This window comes from Microcaecilia unicolor, chromosome 4 (assembly GCF_901765095.1).
Source record: "Microcaecilia unicolor chromosome 4, aMicUni1.1, whole genome shotgun sequence".
Lineage (NCBI taxonomy): Eukaryota > Metazoa > Chordata > Amphibia > Gymnophiona > Siphonopidae > Microcaecilia > Microcaecilia unicolor.
The window spans coordinates 43,722,456-43,737,979 of NC_044034.1; the positions used below are offsets into that span (position 1 = coordinate 43,722,456).

Sequence of the window (15,524 nt, forward strand, 5' to 3'; positions counted from 1 at the left end):
ATATATCAAGCAGCTGCAAATAAATTTCTGAAGTACATTGCAGGTATTTAAATGCATCTAGCATATCTCTCCCTCTCCTGCTTTTCTTCCAAAGTGTATATTTTTAGGTCTTTTGAGTCTGTTCCCATGATGATCACTGGCCATTTTAGTAGTTGACTGACTCCATCTTGTTTAGCTTTTTGAAGGTACAGTCTCCAGAGTTGCAAACAGTACTCCAAATGATGTCACCTGAGAATAGTACCGATGCGCTATTATCTCACCTCTTCCTGATGGCCATTCCTCTCCACATGCATTCAAGCATCCTGGTCTCTACCTATTTGGTTACGTTAACATCGTCAGATACAATCACCCTCAGATCATGCTCTTCTTTGTGCACAAAAGAACTTCAAGCACTATTTTGTAATGCCTCCTAAGGTTTTTACAGTCCAAATGCATGACCCTCACTGGTCACCTAGTATGCTGCCTTTTGTCCTCCTCCTCCTCCTCCTTTCTTTTGCCTTTGGAAGAGGAACAACATCTGCCCATCTTTAAGAAACCATTGAAAATTTATTTATTTATTGGGATTTATTAACCGCCTTTATGAAGGGATTCACCCATTGTGGTGTACAGTAGGTACAATAAAATTTACAATTTTGTTAACAGCATAACTACCTTCCTGCTTCAGATAAACTGAAATTATTTTGGAAATCACGTAAATTTACAAGTGTCAAAACAGAGTTATATCGGGAAGGCTATTGAAAGAAGTGTGCAAGTAGGCAACCACCAGTGGCACCAAGGTGGAGTGAGCAGGTATTTCCAGACTGACTGAGGATAATAAAATACACAAGCCCTAAAGGGAAGAGAAATGCTAAAGCAATCCTTGCCCTGGGCACTGTTTTGTCCAGTGACTGCTGTGCACACTGAATAGAATAAGATAGGCTGTTCTAACAAGTTACTTGACTACTCTCTCCTTATAAATACACTGTGAAAAATGTCAGACATCAGGACTTGCCAGATCTTCCCTAGGTTTCCGTGCTCTCTGATGTATCCCATCCAACCCCATAGCTTTGACTGCTTAAGAACATAAGAATAGCCATACTAGCTCAGATCAGTGGTCCAGTATCCTTCTTCCAACAGTGGCCAATCCAGATCACAAGAATCTGGCAGAAACCCAAATAGTAGCAACATTCCATGGTACCAATCCCAGGGCAAACATGTCTGTCTTTAATAGCAGACTATGGACTTTTCCTGAAGGAGCTTGTCCAATCCTTTTTTTTTTAAACCCAGATGTGCTGCTGTTACCACATCCTCCAGCAATACGTTCCAGAGCTTAACTATTATGAGTAAAAAAATATTTCCTTGTATTTGCTTTAAAAGTATGTCCCTGTAACTTCATTGAGTGTCCTCTAGTCTATGTACTATTTGAAAGAGTAAAAAACTGATTAACTTCTTCTCATTCTACACCACTCAAGATTTTGTAGACCTCAATGTTTTCAATTGATCTTCTGTCTGCAAGAGAGGTCTGTATATCCCACCAATATACATCAATGTTTATTTTTCCCAGATTAATTTCCAGTGTCTCTTTGCTATCTAAGTCCTGTAGTTCTTTTGCTTTAATTATTTTTTATGTATAGCACCACTCCTCCCTTTCTTCCTGCTCTATTTTGCCTGAATCAATTATAGCCTAATAACATCCCAGTCATGGTTCTCCATTGCTCATGTCTCCATGACTTCCACTAAATCCAAGTCAGCTTCTTCCTTTACCGCCTGTAGATCCAGGACTTTATTTCCCTTGCTGTGCTCATTAGTATACATAGCTATCTAGAGGTTAGTCTTCCTGTTTCTATACTTGTTTAATATTTTAGTTACCTGAGGGCTTTTATAATAATAATAATAAGAAGAAACAAGGTTTTTGTTTACCATCCCAGCTCTTAATGGCTTTCAGTAGAGGAGTTAATTACCAACTGTAAAACAAGCAATCAACGAAGATCATTAAAAAAAAATAAAGAAAATACAAAATCTACTTGAGATGTGTACTAAATGGCTAAGTCATCAGAAGGTTCTGAAATTTCATATAGTCCATCTACCCCCATTGATCCTAATTTGAAGCCATCTTCAGTAGGTTATCTAGTTGTTCCACAGTTTGCCCCTCCTCCATCCAGTAGGTTGACTCAATTTCTGTTCAGCACTCATTGGAAAACCATCCCAGTGTCTAGGAAGCAATGTATTAATTTCCAGAATGCATACATTTCTGCCTTTGCCTTTACCTTTGACCAGGAAGATCAAGGAAATCACCATGTGTGTACCTTTGACCAGGAGGATCAAGGCAATCACCATGTATGTACCTGTCTGCTTCACCTTCTCTTCCAGAACCTTGATGCTGCTAGGTATTCCACAAAATAGACTGAATTTCAGTTTCTGTTTTGGATTCGGTACCAAAACCGGACCGAAATCTGGGTTTGGGTTTCAGCTGAAAATTTCTGTCTGTGCTGGTTCCAATTGCAAAATGGCTGCTGGGACCCCTAGCAGCAATCTTGGCAGCCACTGCGATGGAGCAGTGCCTCCAAAGAGGCCACTGCTCCATCAGACCTTCGTAGGGTAGTTCCGGCGAGGGCCTGTGGGTGGGATGGGGGGACAGTGATTGTAGGGGGGAGGGGAAGAGAGAGAGGGAACCTCCCGCCAGGGGGGTCAGCTCAGGAGGGGGACCTTTTTTGTCAGATGTGGGGGGTGGAGTTTTGTTTATGGTTTTGGTTTTTGATGAAACTGAGTAGCCAATTTTGGTTGCAGATTCGATTTCAGCAGAAACCGAAGATTCTGGGTTTGATTGGGCGCTACCCCTGAATATATCAAAGGTGTCTTCATTTGTACCGACATGGATGAGCAGCATTTTATGATGATCATGAATCTTGCCATTGTCTCTGCAACATGCCTTAATTTTGGCACTCAGCAGATTGTGGGTTCCAAGAGGTGTGCACTTGGGACGTTGTATTTTGGTTGACAGATGCTTCTTGCCCCTCAGGAGTATAAAGCATATCTAACCTGCCCAATTTACTGTCTGCTACAATGGCATTACCCAGACAGGGGTCACATACTGTGGCTTACTAGCCTGGTCTTGGACATACATCTAGTGCACTGCACTTGCCATTGAACTTAAGGGCCAACTTGTTTTGTTCATTATGAAGATTTTCTGGTATCTTGTTCACATTTGGGGATAGATTCAGTAAACGGCGCCTAAAAAATTAGCACCGAAAAAACCCAGATTAAGCCTTATTCTGTAAGCTGCGCCTAAAGTTCAGCGTGGTTTATAAAATAGTGTTCAGGCATTATGATCGTACCTAAATTTATGCACCACCATTTGCACCAAAGAAAACATGGTGCAAATGCCAGCATCTAAATTTACGCATGGAGCACTCTTATTCTGTAATTATGTGCTAACTCAAAACCACTTCCATGACTGTCCCCTTTCTACGCCCCCTTCGGGCCATGCGTAACACCCAATTAAATCTTAGTGCCAGTAATTGCTTGTTACGCCAATTAGCACTAATTAGCTCATCTTATTAAATTGCGCGTGCCAATCAGCACTGCGCCTAAATTTGTGTGCGCAATTTACGGTGGGTTGGTGTGTTAACTAAAGCATACACAGATACTTCTTTGAAAGACTTGCTTATAGAAAACACTGGCAGTGGGTAAACTTCAGACTGTGTCCAGCTTTAGGCGTCCACTTTTTTTTTGGCAGTATATAATACAAATTAAAATATTACATCTTTATGGGGACAGTTTTGAAAGACTTTTTGGGGGCAAAACTGGTGTATCCTCATGGGAAACGCAGACTTTTGAAAACTGCCCTCCCTGTTTGTGGAGAAAAAAGGATGTTGCTAGGGGTTGGGCCAGGGTGGGAATTTCATTTGTGAGGATATGCTTACCCCACAAATGAAATCCCCTGTATATTGAAATTTCATTTGTGGGGTAAGAATATCTCTGCAGCACTGATGGCTGTAGAGTTTTCAAAGAAAAACAATGAAGATCCATAGGTACAAAGTACCATGTGCCTGCAAGGTATCCGCTGCTAATGTAAATTACTCTCCCCATCTCAGATCAGATATACATGCAGATTAATATAGAATATTTGAATGTCGGGGGCTTTACTTGGTTTTGTATTTTTTATACATCTCTTCCTACTGGGATTTTAGCATTCTCCGAGGACAAGCAAGCTGCTTATTCTCACATGTGGGTCGACGTACGCGTCGGCCCAGGAAACGGCAAATTTTCACCAGCAAAATTAAAAAGTTTTGCCAGAGTCTTCTGGCGTGCGTGCGCGGTCGACTCCCGTCGCGTGAGCGTGCCTCCTCAGTTCTTTCTTTGTCCGTGACGAGGTGACAGGATTTTTTTCTGCTCTCCTTGTTCTTGGCCCGGGGTCCAAAGTCTGACTACTATTTCTTTTATTTCTTTTACTATTTTAAGTTTACTTTCTTTTCAACGTGGCCGGCCTTTAGGCTGCGCGGTCGGGTTTCTCCCATTTTGGCACAATCGGGTGGTTTGATTTCGCCAAAGCCGTTTTTCCTTCCATGTCATCAAAGACACCCAGCGGCTTCAAATGTTGTACTCGGTGCAACCGGACCATCTCAGGTACCGATACCCCCACACCTGGTGCATCCAGTGCCTTGGGCTCGACCATAGCCCAGCCGCTTGTAGTCTGTGTCTTCGTATGAAGAAACGGACCCAAGCATCTCGAGAAACCCAATGAGAAAAGCTTTTTAGGGCTCGGTCCGGTCCTTCGACATCGGTACCGAGGTCGGTGGCGTCGACATCGAAAGGAGCATCGATGTCGGGAAGAGAGGTAATGGCTGCTGAGAGACCAACTCGCGCTGGGAGCAGTGAGGCATCGAGTGGGTCTCCACCTGCCTTGAGGCCTCCTGTTATGCAGGCCCCCTGGGACCGACCTTTGTCGGAGATGTGAGGATTCCACGTCCTCATTGGTACCGAGTAGTCTTGATGACGGGCGTCGAGCGAAGGCCAAGAAGCACCGTCATCGTTTTTCTTCGACACACGGTACCGGGAGCTCCGGGGAGTTGAGAGAGTTGGCACCCGAGAAGCATTGGCGCCGAGAGGATCGCTCCCCCTCGATAAAGGAGGTGCCGATGTGTCGGTCTCCTAGCAGCCTGGTACCTGCTTCCGAGCCTCCACAGATTCTGACACTGCCTGTTCCACTGACCCCCGCAGCCTTCACCGATGGCGAGCGCATCCGGGCTTTGTTTCCAGAACTTCTGGAGGGACTGCTACAACAGTCAGCTTCGGTGTCGGGGGTGCTTGCGCCTTCTGTGTCTGGCACTTCTCCTGCGGTGAGGTCCCCGACTGGAGTGCCACCTGCGGCATCGGCGTCAGCTGCCAGCCAGGTCGACTCTCCTTCGACATCGGTGGGGGGAGCTTCGCCGCAGTCGGACCAGGCGTTGGCCTCTCGACATCGCCATAGAGGACATCGTTCCTCGGCATCGAGGCAGGTTCAGTGTCAAAGTACCTTAACACAGGTTTTATCCGACACTGAGCAGCAAAGTTCGTGAGAGTCAGTGGAAGATCCCAGGTGCTCTTTTTCTGATGAGTCCTTTGGGATTCCCTCTGATCCTTCCCCTCTGCCAGAGAGGAGACTATCTGTTTTTTTCCTCTTTTGTCCGGGAAATGGCTACAGCTATTCCCTTCCCTGTGGAGGTTGAGGATGAGCCCAGGACTGAGATGCTCGAGGGCCTGGATTATTCTTCTCCACCTATAGAGGCCGTGACAGTTCCTCTGCATAAGGTACTGAAGGAAGTCCTTATGCGAAATTGGTCGGCCCCTCTGTCTGGCCCTGTGGTCCCGAAGAAAGCTGAATCCCAGTATCGGACCCAAGGTGAACCTGGATTGATGAGGTCTCAGTTACCCCACAATTCCATGGTGGCGGACTCCGCCTTCAAGAGAGCCTGGAGTTCTAGAGACTATGCTTCGGTGCCCCCAGGCAAAGAGGCTAGAACTCTTGATTCTTTTGGGAGGAAGACATATCAGGCTGCAATGCTCGCCGCCAAGATTCAGTCATACCAGCTCTTCAAGAGCATGCACTTGTGGGACTCGATACGGCAACTGTTGAGTTTGGTTGAAGCACTCCCTAGGGAGCTGGCCGAACCTTTTCGCAAGGTGGTCAGGCAGCAGAAGGTGTGTCGAAAGTTCTTGGCCAGGGTACATTTGACACTTTTTTGATGTAGCATCCAGGATCACTGCTCAGGGTATAGTGATGCTCAGACTGTCATGGCTTCGTGTGTCTGACCTGGATCATTCTGTCCAGCAGCGAATGGCGGATGTTCCTTACCGGGGGGCGGGACAACCTTTTTGGTGAAAAAGTAGAGGATCTTGTTGATCAGATCAAGAAGCATAATGATGCTATGGATTCTCTCTCCCACTAGGTTCCTTCTGCTACTGCCTCCTCATCTAGGAGGTATTTTGGAGGGAAGAGAAGTGCTCCCTATTTTATTTATTTATTTATTTTTGTTACATTTGTACCCCGTGCTTTCCCACTTATGGCAGGCTCAATGCGGCTTACATGGGGCAATGGAGGGTTAAGTGACTTGCCCAGAGTCACAAGGAGCTGCCTGTGGCTGAAGTGGGAATCAAACTCAGTTCCTCAGTTCCCCAGGACCAATCCAGTCCTAGGTGTAGGTACACTCCTGCTTCTCGGCAGCCTACCCAGGCTCAGCCCCAGCACGCTCGTTCTTGTCAACAGTGTGCATCTAAGGCCCATACTGATCCCCAGCAAAAGCAAGGGACAGGCTTTTGACTGACTCCAGTTAAGCATAGCCTCAATAAAAGTGTCTGTACCGGACAACTTGCCGGTCGGGGATGGTTGATATTCTTTCACCGAACGTGGCCTCTCAAAACCTCCGACCGGTGGGTTCTTCAAATAGTCCGGTTAGGATACACCCTCAATCTGGAATCCAAACCTTCAAATTGCCTACCGGGAGCTCATTCTTACAGCTCCCAGCACAAACAGGTACTTGCAGAGGAACTCTCCGCCCTTCTAAAGGCTCAAGCGGTCGAACCCGTTCCACCAGGGGAAGAAGGGTTGGGATTCTATTCCAGGTACTTCCTTGTGCAGAAAAAGACAGGGGGGATGCATCCCATCCTAGACTTAAGGGGCCTGAACAAATTTCTGGTTCGAGAAAAATTCAGCATGGTTTCCCTGGCCACCCTTCTTCCCATGATTCAGGAGAACGATTGGCTATGCTCTCTGGACTTAAAGGATGCTTACACACATCTCGATTCTTCCAGTTCACAGGAAGTATCTTCAGTTTCGGCTGGGAACTCAGCACTTTCAGCACTGTGCATTGCCTTTTGGTCTGGCGTCTGCACCCAGCGTGTTTACAAAGAGGCATATTTTCAAAGCACTTAGCCTTCCAAAGTTCCATAGGTTTCTATGGAACTTTGGAAGGCTAAGTGCTTTGAAAATATGCCTCAGTGTGTCTGGTGGTAGTAGCAGCGTCACTACGCAGACTGGGAGTGCATCTGTTCCCTTATCTCGACGATTGGCTGGTGAAGAGCACCTCGGAAGCAGGCACTCTACAGTCCATGTGAATGACTATTCAGGTGCTACAGCTACTGGGTTTTGTGATCAATTACTCCAATCCCATCTCACCCCAGTACAGAAGTTGGAATTCATTGGGGCTCTATTGAACACAAAGACAGCTCGAGCTTATCTTCCCGACGCAGCATATGGCCTCCACAGTTCATGTAACTCCCATGGCACATCTACATATGAGATCAGCTCAATGGACCCTAGCTTCCCAGTGGTATCAAGCTGTGTGGGATCTAGAGGATGTAATCCAACTGACCACCGACTTTCGGAATTCCCTTCAGTGGTGGATGATTCGATCCAATTTGACCTTGGGACGTCCATTCCAAATTCCTCAGTCACAAAAAGTGCTGATGACGGATGCATCCCTCCTGGGATGGGGAGATCATGTAGATGGGCTTCACACTCAAGGGGCTTGGTCGGTTCAGGAAAAAGATCTTCAGATCAACCTCCTGGAACTGCGAGCGATTTGGAACGCTCTAAAGGCTTTCAGAGATCGGCTGTCAAACCAAATCATTTTAATTCAGACAGACAATCATGTTGCTATGTATTACACCAACAAGCAGGGGGGCACCAGATCTCGCCCTCTGTGTCAGGAAGCTGTTCAGATGTGGCTTTGGGCGCACCGTCATGGCATGTTTCTACAAGCCACTTACCTGGCAGGTGTAAACAACAGTCTGGCCGACAGACTGAGCAGGATAAGGCAACCTCACGAGTGGTCACTGAACATGGGAGTAATCCGCAAGATCTTCTGAGCATGGGGCACCCCCTCGGTGGATCTTTTTGCCACTCAGATCAATCACAAGGTCCCTCAGTTCTATTCCAGGCTTCAGGCCCACGACAGATGCCTTTCTCCTACATTGAGGGACAGGTCTCCTGTATGCGTATCCTCCCATACCTCTAGTAGGGAAGACTTTGCTGAAACTCAAGCAAGACCGCGGAACCATGATTCTAATTGCACCCTCTTGGCCCCATCAGATTTGGTTCCCTCTTCTTCTGGAGTTGTCCTCCGAGAAACTGTGGAGATTGAACTGTTTTCCGACCCTCATCACCCAGAGCGAGGGGTCCCTTCTACATACCAACCTCCAGTCTCTGGCTCTCATGGCCTGGATGTTGAGAGCTTAGAATTTGCCTCCTTGGGTCTTTCAGAGGGTGTCTCCTGAGTCTTGCTTGCTTCCAGGAAAGATTCCACGAAAAAGTGTTATTCAAATGGAGGAGGTTTGCCATTTGGTGTGACAGCAAGGCCCTAAATCCTCTTTCTGACCCTGCTTGAATACCTTCTACCAGGGCCGGCCCTAGGGTTTCTAGCGCCCTCCTGCAGTCTATTAGTCGGCGCCCCTACCCATCCAGGGGCGGGATCACTATGGCTCCGCCCCCACAGTAGACACACCCCTTTTACCAGCCATGGCATCATTGAAAATATTACACCAGTATAGAAGAAAAATAACTTAGCACACAGACCAGGAATTAGGAGAACAGACAGTCTTGCCAACTCTGAACAACAATGTGTTATCAAAATTTCAGAATCTAACAAACAGATCCCTATTCAGACACTTGGCCTTGCAGTCACACATGTAGAACAGAGATAGCCCCTCTTCAAATTCTTCAAAAATTAACCTGAAATCCTAAGAAGTTAGACTCTGCATGCAGCACAATAGCCTTCCCATCCAGCACAGCTTAGGATCTAGCTAGGGCAGACTTAATCAGCATAAACTAACATATTCTACAATCTGAGTTGGACAGACTTCACTTACGCCCAAGCTGGGCTGACTCTGGAGGGCCATGTCACAGCTCACAATGTTAGAGCCATGGCTGCGTCAGTGGCTCACTTAAAGTCAGCCTCCATTGAGGAGATTTGCAAGGCTGCAACATGGTCGTTAGTCCACACATTCACATCTCACTACTGCCTTCAGCAGGATACCCGACGCGACAGTTGGTTTGGGCAGTCGGTGCTGCAGAATCTGTTCGGGGTTTAGAATCTAACTCCACCCCCCTAGACCCATTTTTGTTCTGTTCCAGGCTGCACTCTCAGTTAGTTGTTTATGATTTCAGGTCAATCTATGTTATGTCCTCGCCGTTGTGAGGTCCAATTGACCAATTTTCATTGTTTTGAGTGAGCCTGGTTGCTAGGGATGCCCCACATGTGAGAACAAACAGCCTGCTTGTCCTCTAAGAAAGCAAAGATACTTACCTGTAGCAGGTATTCTCTGAGGACAGCAGGCTGATTATTCTCACAAACCTGCCCACCTCCCCTTTGGAGGAGTTGTTGTTTATTTGTATTTATGTTTTTTGATTAAACTGAGGAGGCACGCTCACGCGACGGGCAGGAAGTCGTCTGCGCATGCAAGGTGCGCGATGCACGCACGCCAGAAGACTCTGGCAAAACTTTAATTTTGCTGGTGAAAATTTGCCGTTTCCTGGGTCGACGCGGACGTCGACCCACATGTGAGAACAATCAGCCTGCTGTCCTCGGAGAATACCTGCTACAGGTAAGTACCTTCACTTTTCTGGCAACTGGACCTCTGAGTTCTAGAAATTTCGTAAATTAAAACTGTGGTTTTAAAACTTTTTTTCCCTCTTTAGGATCTAATCCTTCCTTTCTCAACCCCCTTGCTCATTTGTCACTGCCTTCCTCCTCCAACTTATTCATTGTTTGCTATCTCTTCCTAGGTTTTTGTGACCCTCAGTTACTTTGTCTACAGGGTGCCAGTATTCCCATTTTCTCTGTAGTTACCATGAAAACTACATGGAAGTAGTTGTACTATGTGGCTCATACTTCCTCCGAACTTTTCAGACTCAGAAACGGCAGTAAAATGTGCTACCTCCAGAGCACCTGAAAGGAATGCGGGGCCAGGACTGTGACACAGTACTGAGGGGTTATCCTGCAGTTGAAAAACACTGGGTTAGAGTGGTTATGCAAACAGAGAATATGATAGCAGATATTTCCACATCTTCACAAAGTTAATTATAGTGGCCACGTTTTGATTTACACGGGTCATACTTTGTCTCTAGCCTTTTCTCTGCTTGCTACCACCATGATCTCTTATGGTTGCCCCATACTTTCTGAATTCCACTACCATTGGAAAGCTGTTAATATTTTTTTCTCTTTCCATGACAAAATACTTTTGTTACACTGGAATCCATACTCTGGCCTACATACTTATTATTCATTAAATTGATTAACATATTAGCATTCTAAAATTAATTTATAGTTAAAGAGTGACTACTTCTGCTAAAGTGAAAATCAAGCAGTTTACTTTTGCCTTGCCATAGTCTACAGGAGAGCCAGGTTGATTGGAGCATCTTAAGGTGCTCCAGCTCTAATGTAAACTGTACCACCATACCATTACTGTGATTTAAATTGTACCCTGTCTAATCAGTCTGTTAGCAGGAATGCATATAAAACGATTGGTGACTCTTGTAATGATTTCAGTATTTAACTGTTCAGGCCCTTATACAAATAATTTAATTCTTTCTCCTTAGGATTCATTGTTCTCTAGAAAGAGGCAAGACATATCTCATGAAAGCACAGATTCTGATTTGCAAGGAAATAGCAACAATTTGGACTCCTCTTCTTTTGGCAGTATTAAATCATACGGTTTTGCATCCTCAGCAGAAGGATCCTCCAAGGAGAGCATTACTCATGGTATGGATAGCACATTATTTTTGTTTAAAGGTTCAAAAACAATTGCTCTTTACATTTACCTTTGTGTGTAGGACATTATCTTTTCTCTCTGTTTTGAAATTACAATAAGATAGTGACCAAGAAACTAAGATCTTTAAGCAGTAGTGGCCCACTAATTGGTTTAAATATGATGTGTTATTTAAACAGGGTTTCCTAAGCATATGCAGCAGATGAATCCAAGAACTGGTGGGTTGTGTCCATCTACCAGCAGGTGGAGATAGAGATTACAAAGCTGAAGGCAGTGATACCAGACAGCCAGCTCCTCCTTCACCTCAGTACATCTCTATCTCCAGTAGGTGGTGGATGGCGCTTCAGCAGCTCCTGGATTTGTGTGTTGGGAATATTCCTGGATCCTGTGGGCCAGTTTAGGGGTGTCTGGCTGGTGGTGCCGACTTTGGGGGAGCATACTGTCTTCTGGGTCCCTGCTTCACCCTTTCCCTCCTTGCCTCCCGGTCTTTAGAGCTCTAGCCTTCCTTACCAGTAAAAAAAAAACCAACAGAGCTCCTTTGCCTTCATTTGGTGTTAAAAAAACAAAACGGAAGAAACAGAAGATTTCTGACAGGACTGAGCAGTACAGGGTTTCCCTGTCTTAGTGCTGTGCTTTCAGTCTGTGTGCCAGTTAGGCAGCAGGCTGCTGCATCTGTGGGACTCTGCTTCTCCTCTGGAGACACCTGCTGTTTAGTGAGTCCCTCCCTGCCTTTCTCTTTTGGTGCGGGGGTACCGTGCTTTAATATGGGCGATGCTGGCGTTTGAAAGCAGTTCCCGCTGCGGTAGCAGATGCTGCGCAGCGGAATTCTGTGTGGTGGCGTGTTTGAACGCTGGGGAGGGAAGTGCTGAAGTTCCCCTTTCCCGAGCAGCTTTTTCCTGTGCTAAAATGGCACGCCTTTTTGCTAGCGTGGCTCTCTCTTTTCTCAGATGGGTTCTAGAAGGCTACGTTTTCCAGAAGGAATCTGATGGTCCTGCAATGTGCCTTGGTATTTTTGGGATGCACGTCATCCACTGTGGTCTTCTTTGGGGCAGGGGATTTCTGACCCCCCCCCCGAGTTCATTCTGCTGCTCTGTATACCTATGTGTTGCAGAAGTCTGGTAGGGGAGCTAACAGTTCCTTTTTAGTTCAGCCTTTGGAGTTTTCTGGCTTGTTCCCTGTCTCAGTCTCTTGATGGACCCTGCCCCAGTGTTGCCAGGTGGGCGGTTTTACCGCCCAATTGGGCGGTTTTCCGCGACCCGCCGCGGAAAATTTTTGCCCGCGGCGGGTTGCGGTTTTTTGGGCTCCTTTTTGGCTTCGGGGCGGTTTTTTCGCAGGCTTTTTCGGCCGCGGTGGGCGGGGTTAATGACGTTTCTGGGCGGGGTTAGTGACGTGGGAGGCGGGGTTAGTGACGTGGGAGGCGGGGTTAGTGACGTGGGAGGCGGGGTTAGTGACGGGGGAGGCGGGGTTAGTGACGGGGAGGCGGGGTTAGTGACGGGGGAGGCGGGCCGATGACGGGGGAGGCGGGGCCGATGACGGCGGGGGCGGGGTTGATGACGGCGGGGGCGGGGGTGATGACGCGGGGGTGTCAGGGGCGGGGTTTGAGTTTGGGCGGGTTTTGGGCTGGATTTTGGGCTCCTTTGGGCTGGAAAAAAATTTTCCACCTGGCAACCCTGCCCTGCCCTGCCCCAAAGAGGGGATGTTTTCTCTCCAGCTGAGCAGTAGGGTCCATTTCTCCCCTGTCTTCCTCTATTCAGAGGGAGTCTTTTCAGGGCAGTCCCTTTCTGCACAAAGGCAGCAAGAATCTCCTGAGCTGGAAAGCCATGTTTGCCTAAGTGGGTACATTGATAGCAATAGGCCTCACTGTGGTGAGTTTAGATTTTCTTATAGTTCCTGCATTGGCTAAGGCTGTTCTGGTGTGGGAAACTGTGAACAGCATCAGAGCAGGGCTCCTTGTGTGTTGGGCCTGTGAAAGAGCTATTTAGTATTTTTATTTACAGACGTTTCTGCCCCCTTAGTTTTTCTCTGAGGGCAGTTGCTTGAACAGCTTGGAAGTTTCCCTCCTTCCTTTGTGAAATTCTTTTTATACTGGTAGTACAGGCATTGCCAATGAGCACACCACCCTGAGTATGCCTGATCTTGGAAGCTCAGCAGGGTTGGGCCTGGCTAGTTTCTACTTGGATAGGAGACTGTCTGGGAATACCAGGTGCAGTAGGTTTTCTTTTTTTTTTTCTGCACCTTTTGCTCTTTTACAAGTGGGAGTTTCTAGGTTTAGTGCCTTTGGCTCCACCTTTCTGTCAGAAATGTTACATATTATTTTGTGGGGCTAGTTCTCTGGTCTCCATGGTAACCATGGAACCTCAGTGCTTGGGGGCAGTTGCTCCAGGTGCAGTAGCTTCAGCAAAATAGTTATGTTTTTCTGGAAGATGGTTGGCTTTCAGCCTGAAGGTCACAGGTTTAAGGCTGGTTTGTGCATCATATTAGAAACTGTGGCCCTCAGCTCCTTTTCTGTGGGGAATATTGTACTTCCCTCTCTCATATTGCTTGCCTTGACAAGCAGTTCTTTCCATAGCTGGGACAGTTTACACTAGGCTACAGTGCCAAAGGTTAGCAGTGGTGGTTTCCCACAGCAGCTCTGCTCTTCTAGTTTTGCTGTCTGACCCTGATCAAAGTATTGCATTCCAGCTCCAGCTTCCACTGAATCTGTGGCACTTCTAGCTAGCTGTTTGTTGTGGTGTCTCTGAGGCTTTTATTGCACTTTTTCTTTATATTGGACAGCTAGCTATAGTCAGAGCTACTTCAAATTAGTCTGCACTTCAATTTTCCCTGCAGTTCTCCCTTAGGAAGCATTTCTTTTCTTTCCTCTTTGGCCCCATCATCTGCGGTTTCTCTGTTGGGCCGTTCTGAGCCCTCATGTTCAGTTTCAGGTTTTGCCTGTCTGCATGGCTATGGCTCCATTCACCTTTTCCTAGTTTTGGGAATTTTGTGGCATTCTCCGCAAGGACAGCATCAGAGTCCACCTCACTCTAGGTGAGATCCGAGAGTTTATCTTCCCGGGTCTTCTTGGAATCCTTGAACTGGGTGGTCACCCTTCAAATGAGCCACCTCGTCCCATTCCAGACAGCTCTGGTATGATTTTTTTCTTGACCGAGGACTGGAGGATCTAGGTTCAGACTTGGGTGCGCAGTCTGCTCAGGGCGCTGAGTCCTCGGGCCTGGCTATGCATTCATGTCTTGGGCTCTGTGGTGGACACTTTGCAGGTAGTGCTGTGGGCGGTGCTCATAGACAACATCTATAGCTCTTGCTTCTTGACGGGTGGTCTCCTGTGTTCCAGGAGTGTCAGCAGTGTCTTCCGTGGCTGTTCTCGGTACGTTGGCGCATGAACTGGTGGCTTCGCAATTCCTCCATGTGGAAGGGATGCCTTGGAGCCTCCGCAGTGGATGGTGGTAGTCACGGATGTGAGTCTCTCGGACTGGAAAGTCCTTTGCTTCCTCCTTCCGTCTCCGGGGTGGTGGATGCCACAGGGGACGATGTAGCCGATCTCCCGCCTGGATCTGCTTTTGGTGCTGTTCGTCTTTTAGCCTTTCAGGACACATTGCAGGCCAGGTGGTGCTTGTGTCGTCTTCCCCGCCTGGACCTGCTTTTGGTGCTGTACGTCTTCTAGCACTTCAGGACACGTTGTGGGCTAGGCGGTGCTTCTGCCATCGGAGAAGATGAGACGGTGGCTGTTTCTTCGACAGAGTGGGATGGAGTCAGACTGTGGCCATCAGGGCGTGTTGCCCCCATGGAATGGGCAGAGGACCTCGTGTTCCGTTTCTACACGGCCCATTTTGCGGGCTTTTCCTACAGTGAGTTCTCTTTTCTGCCATCTTCTGGTCTTGGCAGAATGGTTATTTCGCACCAGTGCTTCTCCAACATGGCCTCAGGTAGAGAGCTCCGTAGGTAGATCTGATGGCGTCCCGGCTGGATGCCCAGGTGCCTTCTTTCTTCTGTCATCGGAGAGAGGGTGATTCGGCAGAGCTGGTTGTTCTATTGCATCCTAGGCTGGAGGACGTTCTTCGATAGTGTTTCCTCCATGGCCTCTCTGCGACCGAGTTCGTTTCAGATCGCTCTCCACCGGGGTTAAGTCATTCTGGTAGCTTCGGATTAACCTCGGCGCCCTTGGTATGCAGATAGAGTGAGGATCCTGGTGGTGCCTTCGTTTTGGATCCACTTGACTTCCGGCTCTTCGTTCTGGGTCTGCTCCTGAGTGGATGATCCCTCTCACTTTGGTCTTACGGCCTGGTGTTTTGAGAGGTTGACTC

The 15,524-nt window shown here is 47.4% G+C and overlaps 1 protein-coding gene across 1 annotated transcript in view; it reads left to right on the forward strand.

Annotated features, from left to right (window-relative positions):
• Positions 1-15,524, forward strand: part of CEP295 (centrosomal protein 295) — a 178,294-nt gene that overhangs the window by 113,753 nt on the left and 49,017 nt on the right. Inside the window, exon 21 of the mRNA XM_030200190.1 lies at positions 11,054-11,216. Coding sequence (XP_030056050.1) covers positions 11,054-11,216 — 163 coding nt within the window. The remainder of the gene's footprint in view (positions 1-11,053; positions 11,217-15,524) is intronic.